The 18,568-nt window shown below is 59.0% G+C and overlaps 2 protein-coding genes across 2 annotated transcripts; both read right to left on the bottom strand.

The window, feature by feature from the left end:
* Positions 1-1,067: 1,067 nt before the first annotated feature.
* Positions 1,068-6,283, bottom strand: FEV (FEV transcription factor, ETS family member). Its single transcript, XM_053982543.1, has 3 exons — positions 6,232-6,283; positions 5,185-5,259; positions 1,068-2,718 (listed from the first exon to the last, which is right to left on the bottom strand). The coding sequence occupies exons 1-3, from the start codon at positions 6,281-6,283 to the stop codon at positions 2,207-2,209; spliced, it is 639 nt and encodes a 212-aa protein (XP_053838518.1). The 3' UTR covers positions 1,068-2,206.
* A 4,189-nt stretch (positions 6,284-10,472) lies between these two features.
* Positions 10,473-17,063, bottom strand: CRYBA2 (crystallin beta A2). The gene is made up of 5 exons (XM_053982544.1): positions 17,041-17,063; positions 12,636-12,809; positions 12,094-12,235; positions 10,903-11,045; positions 10,473-10,620 (listed from the first exon to the last, which is right to left on the bottom strand). Exons 2-5 carry the CDS (start codon positions 12,794-12,796, stop codon positions 10,473-10,475), a joined length of 594 nt encoding a protein of 197 aa, XP_053838519.1. The 5' UTR covers positions 12,797-12,809; positions 17,041-17,063.
* Positions 17,064-18,568: the final 1,505 nt, after the last annotated feature.

Below are 18,568 nucleotides of genomic sequence, written 5' to 3'. Positions count from 1 at the left end.
CTGGGTGTGTGCGGCGGCCCTCCCTCTCCCGAAAAGGTAAGTCCCCCTTTTCCCTACAGTGTCCCGCCTCCAATCCATCAGGGATCCGGGTTGCGAGGTCGGGCGTGAGGCGGGGGCCGGGCTCACCTGGGCTTCCCTGGTGCAGAAGGGGAAGCTACTTTCTGAGGGAAGGGAGGAGCTACTAGCGACCCACATCCCTTAATCCGTGTCCTGTCCTGCGTCACGCAGTTACCTAAGCCCCGAAGCAAGCTCCCCCGGCGAGGGCACAGCCCTCTGCCCCGTCTCTGAGGGAGCCAGTTGTGGCCATTTCCCCCATTTTGTCCTTGCAAAGTGAAACCTGGGGGCAGGGGATGTCTCCAGCCTATCTCGGCGCTGGTTGCGTGGGGGTAACTACTCCTTTTCCCCCTCACTTCACCTCCTGCCGTCCCTGGGAACCAGTCTGTGCAACACTCGGAAACCCTGGAGGTAGGGACAGCCCCCACCCAGCCCCTTTCGCTCTCATGGGTTCTCTGCCAGCAGCATCAGGCCCCCCCACTTCACAGCCTGAGCCCTCCCCAGAGGACCAGAGGACACACTGACAGCAGATCCCACTCCCTTAAGCTGATTAGGGCAGTAAGGATGCATTGGAGCAGATGCCACCAAGGCTATGAGAGTGACCAGACCCTGGAGGGATGGAGAAGTGGCAGCATGGAGCCCTCAGATCTGGGAACTGCTGTGGTCTGAGGCATGAAGGGAGAGGAGGTGGGGGCTGACCACTCCTTCCATGAGCTGGGGAGTTGCATGACTCGCCCTGCACTGCCAATGTGATCCCTGTTGCAGGCCTGGGAGCCTGAGAACAGTGTATGTGGCTTTCCTGAAGGGGAGGCTCAAGTAACCCAGAGGTTTCCAGCTCTGTCCTATCTCTTGGGGATTGTAAGAACCAGAGGTGATGCCTGGAGAAAAGATGATCCAGACAATGGCCACATCCTTCCCACCCCAGCCCTGAAGGTATTCTGGCTTAGATGGGAGAGGATTTGCTGAGTGGTTCCCCCTCTCACCAGCTCCCTTCAGACAGGAGAGGACACAGGTCACAGCACCTCTCTGGTTTATTGAACACCAATCCCACCCCTCAGCCAGTGCGGAGCTCAGCGTGCCCAGCTCTTGTGCATCCACTGGGCCAAAGTCCTGCTCCAGAGGATGGGGGCAGCTCCTTGAACCCAGGGGGAGAGACCCAGGGCTGCCCCTTGATGCCTGGGGCTCCCAGGCCTGCTGTCATCCCTTCTTCTGCTCCACCACCCACGCTGCCTTGTCCCTGGGGATGTTCCCATTTATGGAGAGTGTCCCACCAAGACCTGCATGTGAGGGGCTAAAGCTGGAGTAAAACTGGAACATTAATCTAGGAAGTGATTAGCAGGACATGGGCTCATGTCTAGGGTATCAGGGACTGTCTGTGGTGTGATCCTTGGGCACTGGGGAGAGGGCAGAGCTGCAGAGACCAGGCTATGCTGCCTCCAGGCTCTGATCTTGCCCTGAGGACTGGCAGTGAGCCCACACTTGTCCCTGGCACCTCCAACCCCAGAGCCCTGCCCTGGGTCTGAGTGAACCCATAGAAAGCATCTGCTCTCCAGACCAAGGCTTCTCCTGAGTCTGAAAGCAGCTGCCTTCAGGAAGCAGGTATAGGAGAGATGGAGGAAACAAAGCCTTTGGAGACAAAGGTGAGGGGACCGAGTGGTCAAGGAAGATCCCCTTTCCTTGTGCCTGCTCAGTGGGACCCTCATTCATGGACACAGCTGCCCTGGGGCCCCAGCTCCTGACTCGTCTCTGCAGGAAATGGGGAGGGCAGGCACAGGCTGGAGGCAGAGCTAAGGATATTCATGGCATGGGCAGCATGTTGCAAGGGAAAGGTGGGCCAATGTCCCTGCCAGGAGAGGAGCCCATGGTTTTTCCTTCCATTCACACCCTGCTTTAGGTATCCACATCCGTTCCCACGATCGTGGATACTTCTTCATCTTAACTTTAGATGGCTTCCCTCCTCCAGCCACCTACATCAGAGATTCAATCCAGCTATCCTGCAAGCACCCCCCACTCCCCACACCACATCAAACATAAAAGGGGGAAAGTGAGAGCAGGGCACAATCCCTTCCCCAATCCCTCCCCGCTGAGCTTCCCAAATCCACAGCCCCACGCTGCAAGGGACATGGAGCATCCACTTGTCACAGCTGAGCCTCTAATGGTAATGGTTGTTCATGTTGTTGAGGTGGGAGGCTGCCATGGCACTGAACGAGGCTGAGGGCTGGAGCCCATGCCCAGGGTAGAGGGACGGGCTGGAGCCAGGCCAGTAGGAGAAACCAGCTGGTGTCACTCCCGAGGTCATGAGGTTGAGTTTGGAGATGCCCGAGAAGGGCAGTGGTGCCAGGTTGCCCTGGAATTTGTAGAGAGTGTGATCGGGGGTGGTTGGCTGGCACACCTGTGCCAGCCCGTGGAAGTCGAACTTGTAGGCGTAGCGCTTGCCATGGACCTTGGTCATGATGTTCTTGTCGTAGTAGTAGCGCAGCGCACGGCTCAGCTTGTCGTAATTCATGTTGGGTTTGCTCTTCCGCTCACCCCAGCGCCGTGCCACCTCGTCAGGGTCGATCAGCTTGAACTCCCCGTTTGTGCCTTCCCAGGCGATGCAGTTCAGGTTGGCCCGGTCCGAAAGCAGTTCCAGCAAGAACTGCCACAGCTGGATCTGCCCGCTGCCTGCAAGGCCGAGCCCCAGAGAGGTTAAAGCTCCCTCCCAGGGCACAAGGTGAGGGACAGGATGTGCCCCGATCCCCTTGACCCACTGTTATGTTGCCCTCTCCCACACCCAGGTTTTGGCTGCACCCTCATTGCATGTTCCCTGCTTTAGAGACATGTACGATGGTAACAAGTTTATGTCTCCTTTGTGACATCCCAACCCCATCCTACACCCCCAGATATGAGGAGAAGATGCCCCTGCACCTTGAGATGGAGTAGGAGTGCTCAGAGGTCAACACAGGTTGCAGTAGGTCTGGATCCAGAGTCTCCCCATCCCTCCCACCCACATTCACACACCACTGAAGATGAATACCCGCTTGTTTGTTTTTGTGGGAGGACATGGCCTTGTTCTTCTATAGGCACTCCCAAGAAGGACATATCTTGGCAGAACCCAGATCTATCCCAACATAAACATTCCCCATGCCATGTCTGCTTGAAACTGGGCTGGTCTCACAGCTCCTGCTCTAGGGACAGTGTCCTGCACAGATGTCTCCATGGTCAGCTCAAGTCAGGGTGCAACACTGATCTGAACTAAACCACAGAGAGACACAGACAGGTGTAGGGATGGGAGAGACGAGGACATAGCATGATGTACTGTGGTTTTGAATCAGGCATTAATGATGTTCCTTATTTCCGGAGGAAAAATGTCCTGCCTGAGCCATGGCCATTGCATCTGCAGCTTGCACCAAGGAGTATCCTCGGCGGGTGCCCATGGTGCCCCTGTGCCAGGCTGTGCACACACTGGAGCCTGGCACAGCTCCACACGCCCATAGTGAGGCACAAGGACATGCTCCATGGAGTCTGGCCAGAGGTCACGAGAGGAGAGGGAATCTGGACCTTTGGGCAAGGAAGGAGTCGTACTGCTGGGACCTGGCCATCCTGCAGAGGAGCCCTGCACTTACTTAGACACCCCACTCTGCCTCCTCTGAGCAGCATCCCCTGCACATCCCTGTTCCTGGTGCCAGTCCTTGCAGCACAGTCTCTTTCCAGAGCAGAGGATGTGCCTTTGCAGTTATCCCTGTGCTCTTCTAACATTATTTTGTCTAAAAGTGCTTGGATCCTATACAGAGGTTTAGCACCCATGACCTCAGCAACAAGAAGTCCTACAGCCCTGCTACATTTCCCACAAAAAAACATCTTGTTCTGCTTGTTTTAGACCCACCTATTTTATCTAGTGCTCCCTGTATCTTGCTCTAGAAGAAGCAGGGAACAGCCATTCCCCCTCCATTCTCATTCCACCAAAACCCACACAGATCCTGATCCAGGCAGTTGAGCCTAGGTCTCTCCAAGTTGCTGTATTTTCTAATTCCCCATCCTGGGACCAAGGCAGGGGATCTCTCCTCCCTAGGGTGCATCTGCAGCCCTTGCCTCTTCTCCATCACCACAGACCCCACCCTGGCCTCCAGCTATCTCCCACCCGTGGGTGTTCCACCCCATGCAAGGAGGTCAGGGAGGCGTTGAGGGGTGCATCTGGGTGGGGTGGTGAGGCTCAATCCTGCCTGCTTCAGGGTGCCATGATAATGCACCTGAGCGCTCCCTAAGGAAATATCCAGGCATCCAAAAAGATCCTTCTCACTGCAGCACAGTGTTTAGAGTATGGCTGGGCAGAGTCTGCAGTGCAGAGGAAAAAGTATTCCCCCAGTTCCATCTTTCTCCCCCTCCCACTACTAAACCAGGGCTCCATTTTTTTCTGCTCAGAGGAGTCCCTGGTCCCTGCCTCCTAGCAAACATGAAAGCTACACGGCCCAAACACTACAGTGCTGTCTCCACGACACCCAGTGCTGCCGCGCTCCCAAGCAGGCTCCAGGCTGCTCCCTGGGCAGCACTGGGAGCTCCAGGCTGCTCCCTGGGCAGCACTGGCCGATGCCTGTGTCCCCTGTGCAGGTTGTTCCAGATAGATGACTCCAGTTCCCGGGGACACATCACTTCTGAGCCCTGTCCGAACCCCAGCACTTCACTGGCAGCTCCCTCACGAATGATGTCTCAACTCTCCTCTCCACTCGCAGGAACAGATCTCCCGAGCCCGGATTAGCCCGCCCCACTCCCGGGATGGCTGGCAGCTCCCTCCCGTCAGATGTCCCGGAGCTCCTGGGAGACTGGAATTAGGACCCTGCACTCTCCCCGCTGCGGGGCTCGGGGGAATGCGTTCCCCGCTCCTCTCTGATGCCACGGACGGGAGCTTCCGACCGTCGGGGTTGGCCGCCGTCCCCGTGGGAATAGGCGGCGGGATGCTCCCAGCCGGAGGCACTCGCAGGGAACGGGGGCTCCGCGGTGGCTGTGTCCTTCATGGGCAGTGCCCGACAAAGGACGGGAAAGGGTCTCCGGTGGCTGCTGGGCGGGAGAGAATGCGAGTGCCCCGGGGTCCCCGCTCCGTGCCGGCCGAGGGAAGCAGGGCCTGTCCAGGGGAAGGGGCAGCGGTGCTCTTACCTTTCTGCACGCCGGGGTTGAGAGACCCCCACGCCTGGCTCTTCCCGTCTTTGAACAAAGTTTCCCCGACTGGATCTGGGGGGAAAAGGGGACGCGGGTGGTGTGGAGGGAGGGCTGGAACCAGGCGGGACCGCGACACCCCAGCGCCCACCCGCGGGCAGCGTCCCCGCAGCCCCCGGCCGCTCCCCCTTGCCTGCCCCGCCGCTGCGGCGAAGCCAGGAAACGCGTCCAGGAAAAAGGAAATCCGATTTCCGACCCAGCCGGGGAAGCTTTTAAATAGGAATAGACGATCCCGTGGGCTGGGGTAGGGAGGAGAAAGGGAGCGAGGGAGAGAGCTGTGGGGCAGGGGGAGAGGGAGAGGAGGCGAGTGGATGGCAGAATGGGTGACAGGAGCGGCAGGTGGAAGCAAGGATGTCTGTCGGCATTTGGGGAGTGGACTGCTGTGGAAAGGAGCGATAAATGGATAGATGGATAGAAGGAAGGAAATGGGTGCATGGATGGAAGGACAGAAGAGACGGTGAGTGGGTAGGTGGAGGAAAGAAAGTGCGAGAGATCGATGGATGGAAGGGCAGGTAATGGATAAGATGATGGGAAAACAGCCTGATAGAAGGGACATTGGGTGGATGGAGGGGTTGGCTGGTACTGGGGATGGAAAGGGGGATGCAGGGACAAGTGGGTGGGATGGAAGGATGCATGGAAGCACAGGGGAAGGGTGAGTGGGTGGGTGGAAAGATGGGTTGGAAGAAAAGAAGGGTAAATGAAGAGATGGAAGGACTGGGTGACGGTGGGTTGATGAAGGATGGGAAGATGAGTGTGCGGGTGTGGAAAGCTGTGAGGGCAGCTGAAAGGAAGAAGGAAAGGATGGTTGTGGTGCTGGAAGGCAGGAAAAAAGAATGGACAGAGGGAGAGGGGATAACAGGGTGGGCGCTGGAAGGAGATGGGGCAGAGGAGAGCCCCAGGGCCTCAGCGGGACAGGGTGGGCAGGGGCTGGGTGCTGTGCGGTGCACGGCGCTGCGGTGGGGCAGCGGCCGAGGGATCCGCCCGTACCTGGCAGGTACATGTTGAGCAGCAGTGGCACCGCTCCGGTGCCGTGTCTCATGGCAGCTGTGGGGGCGGCCCGCGGGCTGCATGTTTTAATATTCCTGCCCCTATTATTATTATTATTATTCCACTTTATCAGGGAGCAGCTGATGGCGAATAAATGGCAGCGGGACGGGCAGGGGACGGGCAGGGGCCGGGGGAGGCGGGGGAAGGGGGAGTTTCCAGGCAACTCGCAGGGGCTGGGGCCCCGGCTCCAGCAATTTCCTCCACTGTAATTAAAGCGGGCGCTGCCCCCCCCCTCCCTCCCCCCGCTATCGGGCCCGCATCAGACTTTAATCACGGCCGCGGGTTTCTATGGAGAGCGGTTCGGGCCGCTTCCTGCCTCTTCCGCCTCCTTAACTCTTCGCAAACACGGCGCTGACATCCCAGCTGGGAGCGGGCCCGGCCACTGCCTGGAGACTGCCCGGGCCCGGCCTCCCACCAGCATGTCGCTCCCTGACCCGCCGATCGGCCAGCATCGCCTCGGACCCCTGCACTCGCTGCACGGCATCGGCAGCAGCATCGGCTCTGTCCCCCTGGCGTCTGGATCTCCGAGCCGCAGTGCTGCTGGCCGTGGGGTCCTTGCCTGCCCCTTCCCCAGCTCCAGCATCATCAACACAGTTCTGGGGTCTCCTTGCATTTCACAGAGCCCTGGGGTGGGCCAGGTGAATTCCCACCAGGTCCCTCCACCTCCAGGACAATGGTCATGGGGTTCCTTTGCAGTGCCCAGAGTTTAGGGGTGGGTAAGTTCATCTCCAGCTGTTGATGGCACCAGGTCATGACACAGCTCTGCCACCTCCCTGGCTCCTCTGTGCTCTTCTGAATAGTCCCTGCCCCAGGGACAGTTAAGCCTGTGACCATCCCACAACAACCAGCCCTGTCCCAACCTGCTGCACATTTTTATTAGAATCCATAGAAGCTGGGAAAACCCCAACACCCAGACAAACCAGGATGGCCCCATCTTCATCTGCTTGTCCTGGGCAGCGCTGGGTACATTCTGAAGACAGGAGGACATTTCATGGAGAAACTTAGGATGGAGAAAAGTGATACCAGCTCCAAAAAGACACATCTGGCCAGGGTTTTCCCTGTCATCCATGGCTCCAGCTGTTATATGCACTTGTGGGGTGCTGTCAATCTCTGTCCCCCAGGTCAGAACCCACAGCTTGAGGCAGCCAGGCAGTGTGCCAGCAGCTGTCACCAGTTCTACTCCATGAGTCCAATACTGTACAGCCAAGCTCACAACTTTTTCTGTAGTGTTTCATTGATGTCTGGCAAAAGGATGAGCTCTTGTGCTGGATTTAGTTGCCTTTCTGGAAAGTGATCATTGCAAGATATGAACCTAATGGAAATCAGGATACAGCCATGCCAGACTCACAATTATTTACACTGCAGTCAAAATGTGCCTGCCCTGCATAAGAAGCTGCAGCCCAAGGGGAGCGATGCTCAATTGGGGTGGCACAGCCCAACAGAGCTGGTGTCTCCTCTTGGCAGGGGGTGTCCAAAGTGTTTAGGAAACCCGGGGTCCCTTGGTTACTGAGCTCCACCTCTGCTCCAGGTGCTCCACCTCTGCTGCCCATCTCCATCACGAACAAAGAGCAGATGCTGGCAAGGGGAGACATGAGCAGAGACCATGGTATTCCTCTAGAAATTCCCTAGTAATCCTGTTTGGAGGTAACAGCCCTTAAAAAGCTTCTCTTCCCCCAGCTTGTCTCCTGAGCTCCCCTGAACCTCTCAGTGGGGTGTCCAGGTCTGTAGAGTCCAGCAGCCCTGGCTACTCCCTACATCCCTCTCCTCCCCACCCCTCAAAGTGCAGCTCTCCCAGCAGTGGCTCCGCAGCCTCCCAGACTTGCTTTCGCTGCCTGAGTGACTGAAACAAACCACAGGCAACGGAAAACAAGCCCCGGAGACAGCGGGGTGAGGTGGGGAGAGTGCCAGACCCACCAACCCCTTCTCTTCTGGTGGCCCGGGTGACTGTGATACTCCTGCAGCAAACCTGCATGGTGCAGGGCATAGAGGGGGGGTCTGGGCTGAGGGACATTGCATCAGCCCAGAGTGGGGAGGGGGTGGGGGTGAAGTAGGGATCAGGCTGAGAAATAGGTTTAGGGCTGTGGGAGCTGGAGAAGGGAGTGCTGTAGAGGGATGGAGATGCCTGGGTCCCCGGGAAATCCAGTGGGCAGGGGGCTTAAAGTGGGATGTGAGGGGACTGGGGTCTGAGTGATCTGGGGTCAGAGGTGTGCAGAAGGACAGGGAGTGTCAGATCCTAAGAGCTGGCAAGCCCTGTGTCCATGTGGAGCTTTGGGGACCTGAGTGATGTGATCCCAGGTTCATGGGGGAGCTGGGGCAGACCCAGAGGATGAGGAAAGCAGGGTATATGAGAAATCCAGGAAACAGGGGCCCATGTCCATGGGGGAACAAGGGACTGGGCTGTGGGTCTGAGGGGGATCTAGGAGATGAGGTTTCAGGTCTGTGGGGCTACTGGGGATGGAGCCCAGACATGTGGAACACCCAGCTGGAAGCAGCTGCAGGTCCCTCTGGCTGCAGGAGGCAGTCTGCCCCCCACCCCCCACTCCAGTGCTCTCCTCCCACCCTAGGTGGAACAATAAGGACCCTAGACTTTACAACGACCCCCACAGCCCACCCCTACCCCCCCCATCACAGCCCTATGTGCAGGTGCCCGGGAAAGCTTCACCTGTGAGCTGGCGTTGTGGAGCGGAGCCGAGCTGACGTGGCCCTGGGCTGGCTGCACCTGGCCAGGTGTGCCGGAATGTGTTTGTGCTGGGGGAGAGGCCGTGCGGCCGTGCTGGGGTGGGGCCAGTGGGGACGTGGAGGAGACAGGGGCGGGCTGGGGGGCACTCCGCAGCCGGGATGCCATGTGGGCTGGGGATACACAGGTGCTGGGTGTTCTGCACAGCAGCACTGGGGCTGGAGGGGAGAGGGGGCATGCAGGGAAACACATGTGTGCTCAGATGTGTGCAGCTCACACACACACACACACACACACACACACACACACACATGCTGACACACACACCAGGGCTGGGGTCTCTGCACATTGCTGGCTGAGGTGTGTGCACAGACTGACCCCCAACCCAGGCTCCCAGCAGCCTTCTGGGACACTCCTTTCTCAGGGCCAAGCATGCTTTTAGCAGGGTGGGCATCAGGGAACCCAGGCAATTGAGGCACTCAGAGCTGTTCCACCATGCATCCACGTCCTGGGTGTGGGGAGTGCCTCGGGACCAAAAGCCTGTGCCCCAGGAGGGCTTTGGGATGCCAGAGCAGGATAGAAGACAAGGAGGAGGAGAGGAGGAGGAAGCAATGTGCTGGGTGCAGGGAGCACCTCGGGATGGGTGGCCTGCACCCCGGGAGGGTTCAGAGCCGGGTGGAAGAGGAGGAGGCTGGGAAAGGGTGCTGGAGGAGGAGGAGGCTGGGTGTGGCTCCCGGTGTCCCGGAGCCGGATACTCGCACGGATATGCTGGCGTGGCAAGGCTGGGGGAGGACACGCACACCTAAGAGCATCAAGCCAAGCCCCCTACCACCTGTGGAACACTGCCCTCAGACCTCCTTCCCCTGACCCCTGCACAACTTGCCTCCCCCTCAGCCCCTCTGTGCCAGCAGCAAACCTGACACAACTGTGCCCCCAAACCTGACACAACTGTGGCTGCCCCATGTGTTGTCAGTCCCGTCCTGCCCCAGATGACCCCTATGTTCTTCCTCCTTCCCAGGCCCACAGCAGGCAGGGACCCCCTTCTCTCTTCCAGAGGGGTGCAGAGGAAGGAGACCTTCATTTCGCAGACTTTGTAGCAATCAATTTCCCTGGCATTGATCCTGGGAGGAGAATGCAGGGTACAACCCTGCTGGATGCCTCTTCCCAGGGCACAACCCTGGGTGCCCTCTCCTACCTCCAGCACTCTCTTTGCCCAGCAAGTTCCCATTTTCCCAGCCAGAGCATCACAGCAGTGGAACTCTGCATGGAGAGGTAGGTGCAGACAGCTCAGCCCAGGGTGGAGCTGGCCATGAGCCCAAAACTGCCTGGGGAAGAGGAAACCTTCCAGATTGCCACCATGGTCCTCCCAGCATGGCAGCACCCTGAGGAGCAAAGCAGAGGCAGGAGCACTCTTTTTTTTTTGACAAATGCCTTTATTTGCTACCGGATAGAGGTCTATTGCACAGCAGCCTGGAGGCTGCAGGGCACACAGCCCTGCCCCTGTTCAGTGCTGGACGCGGCGGATGGATTGGATCTGGTTGGTGTGGGCCTGGCTGCTGTATTCATTGTACTTCTTGAACTCGCCGTTCTGTCTGTCCCGCTCCAGCACGTACTGGTAGCCCCTGTATCCTGGGTACTGGTATGCCACCCACCTGCAGGCAGACCCTTGGCTCAGAGCCCCATCCCATCCCATCCCATCCCATCCCATCCCATCCCATCCCATCCCATCCCTCTGCTTGACTTGAGAGGAGAGGGACAGAAAATACCCAATGGCTTGTATTTTCAAGGAAAAGGTATCAGGAAGGCATCCCTTTTTTGAGGGGGTCCCCCTTCCACATCCTGGGGTTTACACAGGTGTTTTATGCTAGGAGGTTCTTGCTGAGCCCCTTGCTGCTCTTGGCACCCCCAGTCCCTGCCCCACTGGCCGCACTCACGCTCCGGCGTTCACTTTGATGGATGCCACCTCCTTGTTGCCCCAGCCCATGGCCTGCAGCGAGGGATAGTCGTCACTCAGCTCAAACTTGTGACCCTGGAAGTTCTCAGCCTCGTAGAGGATGACTTTGCTGTCATTGTGGTTCTGCAGAGAGAAGGAGCTGGAGGTCAGCAGGAATGGGTTGGCTTGCCCAGGGATAGGGGATGTGGCATCAGTGTGACACACACCAAGGCAGTTTGAGAGGCCAGGGATCATGAGCAGCTTTGATGCAATGCATGGGAATGTCCTTCAACCTGGCACCCCATCACTGGGATACCCCAGAACTGCCCCGAGGATGCTGCTCTCATGTCCCTGTGGTCCCAATGCACAGCTGTCAGTGAGAGTTAGTGGCTACAACCTTTGGACCCACACAGACTGCTGCCCTCAGCCTCACCACACTCCCCAAGGTTGCAGGAGGGTTCAGGGCAAGGCAGGATGCTGAGAGAGGTCCCCTCAGCTATGTGGGGCCTTTCTGGGTGCTGGACACGGTGGGGTTAATGGCTGGGACACTGAGTGATGCAGCACTGTCCCCCGTGCCCAGCCCCCACATGCATCTATCTGCACCGAGGAGCAGTCCTGCCAGCAAGGAGTGATCTTATCGCATCCCCTTTATTAAAGCCTGAACATATCTGCCTGGTGATTATTAAAAGTTGGGGGGGCCCCCCCGCTCAGAGGCGCAGACGTGCCGCTGCTGCGAGCACCAGTGTCTCTGCAGATGGAGCGATAGAGCCGCGTCTGCCGGGCACGCCTCAGGTACCCTGGGTGGGAGGGGGACGGGCCCTGCACTCCGAGCATCCTGTGGTCCCACTAGCTCCTCTCTGTTCATCCCATCCGCGGGAATCAGGGCTGGAGGACAAGGCCTTGGAACCCTAGCCTGGGAGGTGACTCTCCAAAGCACAAAGCAGGAGGAGCTGGAATTGTGGTTCAGGCTAAATTTTAGACCTAAAAATCCCAGGATCTTTGCAGGGAGGTGGGAGTTGGTGGGTGCAGCTACTCCTCCACTTCACACGTACCTCTGTGAGCACCTCAGCCCTCCATCCCATGCCCCATGTAAGTCATCCTCCAGTCTGTCCCTCATCGCCTCCGTGCTGGGCTACCTGGAGGAGGCTCTGCCCGCCCTGAGCCCTCCCTCTGTGGTGTCCCAGTAACTCACTGCACATTTGACAGGCCGGAAGGAGAGGAGGTGCTCGGTCCGGTAGCCACTGTTCCCGCTCCAGGCCTCCCACCGGGGATAGTCACCCTTCTCCAGGATAAACTGCTGTCCCTGGTACTCAGGGTACTCGAAGCCTACCCAGCTGGAAGGAAGAGGAGGAAAAACCTTAGGGATGTGTGACACAGTCCCCAGGATCAGTCAGGGGTCAGCTTCTCCTTCCTGGGCAGGGGGCAGAGACATCCTGGCAGGTTATGGGTCTCTCACAAATGTTGGGGTCCTTGCTAGCAGCAAATGTCCCTTTTGAAAGTGGGACCCCTCTCCCCAGAGCCACATCATTGCCTCCAACCTACACCTTGCCTTGGTAAGGTCTCCTGATTTAGCAGATGGGAAAACCCAAGGAGCACAAGCAGGGAGATCGCATGATGAAGCTGTGTCATAGCTGAGGAAGAACTTGGGTGTTCGGCTCCCAGCAGTCCCCTGGGAGCAGTGGATTTGCTGGAGCGGGGTGTGCCAAGGGACCATGGGGCTGGCGGGGCACTTACGGGCCAGACTCCACCTTGATGGAGCGGATCTTGCGGAAGCCGCGCTCCATGATGCTGGGGCACTCCATGAGGAATTCGCAGCGCTTGCCCTGGAAGTTCTCCTCCTCCCACACGGTGATCTTGTACTGCCCCAGGGTGTCCATGGCTTCACTGCTGGTCATACGGGTCGCTCGGCTGCTGGCAGAGCCCCACGTATCACCCAGGGCAGGTGCCCACCATCAGCCCCCAGCCACCCTACTGCCTGCTGCTGAGCCTGGGATGCCCGTGGTGCTGCCCGCACACATCCCACGCCACTGGCCCCTTGCCCTCCCAGGCTGGCATGGGGACATTTCCCATTGCCTTTCCTTCAGTGCTGGGCGATCTCTGTCCAGTGAACCCCAAGATGCAGGGGGAATTTGCAGTGCCCCATCTCTTCATGTGATGTACCCAGGACTGCCTCAGTTTTTCCTCTCCCATGCTCCTTGCGATCGCTCCAGGAGCTGTCTGGGTGCGGTGACCCTGTACCCACTGCTGGGAGGCGGCAGTGACCGCAGCTCAGATGCAGATGCAAGTGTAGCCCTGGGGCACAGCAGCCCGGCTCCTCCATCCCTCCTGCCAGGGTCCCTCCTGCTTGCACAGGGCACCCCCCGCTGTGCCACACAGCACCCCGCCACTTGCCCTTCCCCAGGGTGAGCGTTGGGTGGGGGGCTTGGTGTGGGGGTGAAGGGAGCGGGGCAGCGCCTGTGCACTGGGGTCTTGGGGGCTCACAGCCTGGTACTTACTTGGTCGGAGGGCAGGGCACAGAAGCGAAGGTGGCGGTGCCGGCGCCGGCTTTTCCCTTCGCCCTTTATAGGCGGGCGCTGAAGTGCCGATGGTGCAGGCGGTCAGGGCGCTGTGTCAGCAGGCAGGGGATGGGGGGGACGGGCTGCTCACCCACCCCAGACTCCGGCTGTCCATTCCACTTAGGCAGTGTGGCGAGAGCGGCCCCCCCGCGCCCAGCGAGGCTGACAATGAAAGTGCTGGGCTGTGTTTGCGCAGGGGCTCAGGGCACAATGAGCAAAGGGCCTGACGCGCCGCTTTCCTTTCTGCCCCCGGACAATGTCCCCGCTTGCCCAGGGATTAGGGACCCAGCCTTTCCCAGGGCATCCGCAGCCTTTGCCAGGGTTGAGGCTTGTGGGAAGGAGGTGCCAGGGTGAAGTGGGGATTTACCATCTGGGAGCTGAGGGGCACAAATGTCCTCACGCTGGAACACAGAGCTTATCTGGGGCTACTTCTGCCCCTCTACGTGGGACTCTGCCACCGCGGGTTCCTTTTCCCGCCAGGCCCTGCAGGGGTTCCTGTGTTGGCTGCAGACTGGGCGCTAATGGACCGCAGATACGTGCTTGTAATGCCCTGAGCATTTCTCCTGGCTTGAAAAAGATCTCCCTGTGCTCCCACTGACCTCCCACTTGGGCAAGGGACGCTATGCACAGCAGGAGGGGACCAACTTTGGGGCAGAGCTGTGTCCTTCACCTGGACAGGAGGACCAGCCCTGCCTGGAACTGCACCATGCCATGCAGCTATCCCCAGTGTCTCCTACCAGGACCTGGGATGGACGATGCCAACGCACGCTGGAAAGGAGGAAGAGTGCCCTGTTGAGCTGTGAAATCCTGGGTGTCTATGCAGCTGTGTTTCTTGCAGCATCCCTGTGTAGTGTGTGGTGAGGCCGGGCACTCCCCACCTTCAGCTGGGCAGGTGCCATGCTGGCCACTGGACAAGGGCCGGACCACAGCACCTCAAACCTTCCCAGGAAAACTCCAGCCCTTCTGGGGGTCCTGGGCATGGGGTCAACATCACAAGAGACCCGGACATTGTTGGTTATGGAGAATGCAGCGTGAGCAGCTGGGGGTGGTGTTAGAACGCCTGGCATCAACAAGAATCGGGGACTGAGGGATGACAGCAAGGACGGGCTGGGGGTAGGACTCGGGGGTCCCCTTCGGTGACTTTCCCACTGCTCGACGGCCCCGAGGCTCGGTGCGAATCCGCGCCGATGCCTGCGGGTCCCAGCAGAGGGTGCAGCCTGGCAGCGGTTGGAGCAGGCTCCAGCTCAGGGACATTAGTGGCTCTGGGAAGGGGACAGGCGCTGGGGAGGCGACCCTCAGCTTGCGTTGCCTGAAGTGCTCCTAGCAGGGAGGGGGAGACCCTCTTGGAGCTGTCTGAGGAAGCAGAAGGTGGAGGGAAGGATAGGGATGCTCTCTGAAGAAGGAAGAGCACCCCGGACCAGCCTAGTGGCCTGGGGACATCTCAGAATGCTGGGAGACAGGTCTGGGCAGCATTTAGGGAAGCCATCACCTTGGCGAAGATGCAAGAGGCAAGATGGGGCAAGATGCAGAGCTAGTGCACTGCATGGTCTGCCCACGGTGCTGCCACCCCTTGCCTGGGCTGTGTGAACAGAGGTGTAGGACACTGGTTAGTTTGGGTTGCTTGAGGCATCAGGGCAGTTGGGAACTCTGAGGTGCAGGGCACTGTGGGGTGTACTACAGAGCCCCAGTACGAGAGGCACCACAGAATACATCGGATGCTGCAAGCTGTTATAGGATGTGCATGTGGAGTGTGTGGGGCACTGTATGGTGTGCTACAGCACCTATGGGGCACTGGGGTGTGCCATGAGGAGCACGCAAGCCGTTCAGCCATCCCCATGCAACATTTTGGATAAAAGCACTGGAAGCTGAATGGTGCAGAGGAGAAACCCAGATGCAGACTGTGCCCCTCCCTTGTTCCTCAGCATGTCGTACTCACTGGGATGTGCTTCACCTCCTGCTTGGTACATTCAGGGCAGCCACATGGGAGCTACAGCCACATCAGGGCACAGTGCATCAGTGGGGTCGCTCACAAGGAGCCTTGCCTGACTGCATCCCAGAATGCTGATGCAGGCTGTTCTCCCTGGGCCATCTCCAGGTGGTCTCTGTCACCAGCCAGCATTCCCCTGGTTAGATCACCTGCGAGCCCCCAGCCACACCTGCCCAGCTGGGGACAGGGGCAGAGGGAGGCTGGTGCGGGGGCAGGCAGTGACTCTGCTCAAGGGCAGCTGCTAATACTGGCTCTGGGAGCTGGTTAGCACTCGCCCAGGGCCTCTTGCATAGGCTAATTTAATAAGGGCCCCTCGTAGCTCCCAGCTCAGCTTGTTCCCTGCACTAGCAAAACAGATCATGTTTCTCAGTGCCACTGGGCACAGCGTGGCAGCCGGCAGCCCCGGGACACGGTGGGAGCACAATGTCACCCAAGTGCTCCATGCCAAGCCCAAACCATGCCAACCATGGGGCTGGACCCCGTGCCTTGTGCAGGCACTGGTCCCAGGACAGTGCACAGCTGGGGGAGCCGAGCAGGCTGAAGGGCAGTCACAAGAGGTGAGGCAGGTGCTGCCCAGGAATCCTGAGGCTGATGCTGTGTCTGTGGCAATACACAACTGTACCCATTGATGTTAGGAATATCTGGGCTGGCTGACCAAGGCAGCACAGCTGTGTGTGGTCCACCTGGCTGACACCATGGGCTGAGCCCTGGTCACACCCTGCAAGGACCTCTAGCTTCTCTCTCCTTCTCCCCAGACCTGCTGGGGGCTAGACCGTCACTCCAGGGGTCTGTAGGTCTGGGGGCTGGGCCGAACAGGAGCAGATGGAGCTGGTGCCGGCCCCTGTTTGTCTTTCTTCCAGTTGCCTGGTGCTCTGTTTGTTCTAGGGATGGCTTCCTGCTGTCAGGGCCAAAACAGGTGGCTTTTATTTGCAGGGTCTGGCTGATTAGATCAGGGGTGGTGTATCACTGCCCCCACACAGCCCCACTGCTCCATTTTTCCTCTGCTTTCTCCCCCAGCCTCATTTCTGTGGGAAATCATCCTCCTCGACAAGGATGCAAACACCCTCCTTCTCTCTCCAGTCACCTGTGCTTCAGGGCTGCTCTGAATATGGCCACTCTGAATATGGGATTGGTTAATCCCAGCCAAAACCCCTACTTGCACCTGCTGAATCCTGGATCCCATAGCCAAGAGGGTTGCTGGGATCCCCGGTGTCACTTGTCCCCTCCAGAAGCCTTGCTGGCCACATGAGCCATACGTGTACAGGTGCACATCTGCCACAGAAGCCTCCTCACACTGGCACTGCCTTGCACAGGGAGCCCTGGCACTTGCCACCTGCCCCACACGCACGTGTCCCCTGTGCACGCAGACATCCCATCCCTGCAGCCAGAAACTCCTGGGATGGCAGAGAGCCTGGCAGATGTTGCTGGGATTAGCTCCCAGGCAGGTGCACACGCACACCGTGGGCTGCCAGCTGTTCCATGCCACTGGCACCGTGGCCACCCCAGGCACGCTGCTCAGCCCCTCCTTGTGGGACTGTGCCTGCCCACTCTGCCCTGTGGCACCCACAGCTCTGGAGGTGCACCTGCAACAACCCACCAAGACAAGGATGCTCCCAGGGGCACAGGTTCACCCTGACTCTGGCTGTCCCCAGCATGGGGGTGTGCTCAGTCCCCACAAACTGCCAGGGGAGCTGTGGCCTCACCTGCCTGCTCCCCACTGTTCCCATGGGGACTAATCCCACCTGAAGGTCAGGGAGGCTCCGCCAGCTGCTTACCTCCTGCCTGTGGATTACAGCCTGGGTGTGAGCAGGTGGCAAAGGCTGTCTCCCCAGGTTAGCCCAGCCCTGGTAGAGAACTGACAGCAGCACAAAACCAAGCCAGACTGCTCCAAAAGGGAACCCAGAGTGGCATGTCCCTTTCACCCTGAGGTGTCCCTTCTGTCACACCCTACCCAGCTGGGGATGCCAGGCACTGGGGCAGAGAAACCAGTATCTGAACCAAAGGTCCAGATCCTGACCTGGAAGGGAGCCCGCTGGTGCCAGCCACTGTGACCTCCTGCTTGTTACCACAGGTGACAGCCTGGCACCTCCAGGGCACTCCATATCTTCAGTGTCCTGGGGAAGCTTGCTGGTCCTTACAGAGTCCCCAGTGCAGAGCGGTGCCAGGGCTGTGGTGATGGAGACAGGGGAGCACGTCCCAACCCACACCCAGCCTGGCCGTGACGCAGCTGCTGATGCATCTCCTTCTGCACATTGTGTCATTTTGGAGGGATACCACGGGGTGAGCACAGCTTCCCAGATGCCAGCTTTACCTGTAGCAACTAGGGTGTTGTCATGGAGGTGCAGAGTGCAAGATTAAGGCTGGCAACCCCTGGCATCCTCAGAGCTAGGGGATACCAGCTCAGCTGGCACCTGGCCAAGGTCCCACTCCACCCCAGTGCTCCTCCACTGCCCTGTTGGCCACATCTGTAGTGGCAGGCACCCCAAGCCTGGGTGATGCTCATGCAGGAGGCAGATGAAGAGGTTGGCAGGGGCGGGTCCCTCCTCCAGCAGCTCTGAGGATCAGCACAGGCGGGGGCTGAGCCAGGTGCTGCCACAAGAACAGAACATCCTGCCTCAGGGCTCCTGAAGCCAGCAATAGCTGGGCCAGAAGCAGCAGCCCCGGCAGCCTGCTCAGTGTCCATCCCCTGGGCAGGCTGCCCACGCACTTCCCAGAGCCACTGGCTGGGAAGAGAGGAGCCCCATCACTCACTCCTTCCCTGGAGGCCCCGTGGGAGGATGGGGCTGATATGCTCCAAGATTCAGGACAAGTATAAGCTCTGGGTTCCCCCCCCCCCCCCCCCCCCAGCATCTTGAATCCTTCATCAGGGCTCTGCCTTATCCCTTTCTGTAATGGGAGTTCAAAGACATTTTTGAGGGGCAATTGTAAAACATGTCCCTTCACCCCAGTGGTCTGTGGGTGCAGGGAGGAGGATGCCAGTCTGTACCTATGCTGTCCCTGATACTCCCCATAGCCAGGAATGGGTTGGAGTGTGCAGAATTCCTGTAGTTTCACTACAGCAGAATGCAGATCCATGCCTGGGACCCATCTCTCTCCTCCACCCTGACAGAGGGGGATAAACTTTT

This window comes from Vidua macroura, chromosome 7 (genome assembly GCF_024509145.1).
Source record: "Vidua macroura isolate BioBank_ID:100142 chromosome 7, ASM2450914v1, whole genome shotgun sequence".
Lineage (NCBI taxonomy): Eukaryota > Metazoa > Chordata > Aves > Passeriformes > Viduidae > Vidua > Vidua macroura.
The sequence above is the reverse complement of the archived record's forward strand: the minus strand, read 5'-3'. Positions and strand labels throughout refer to the sequence as shown.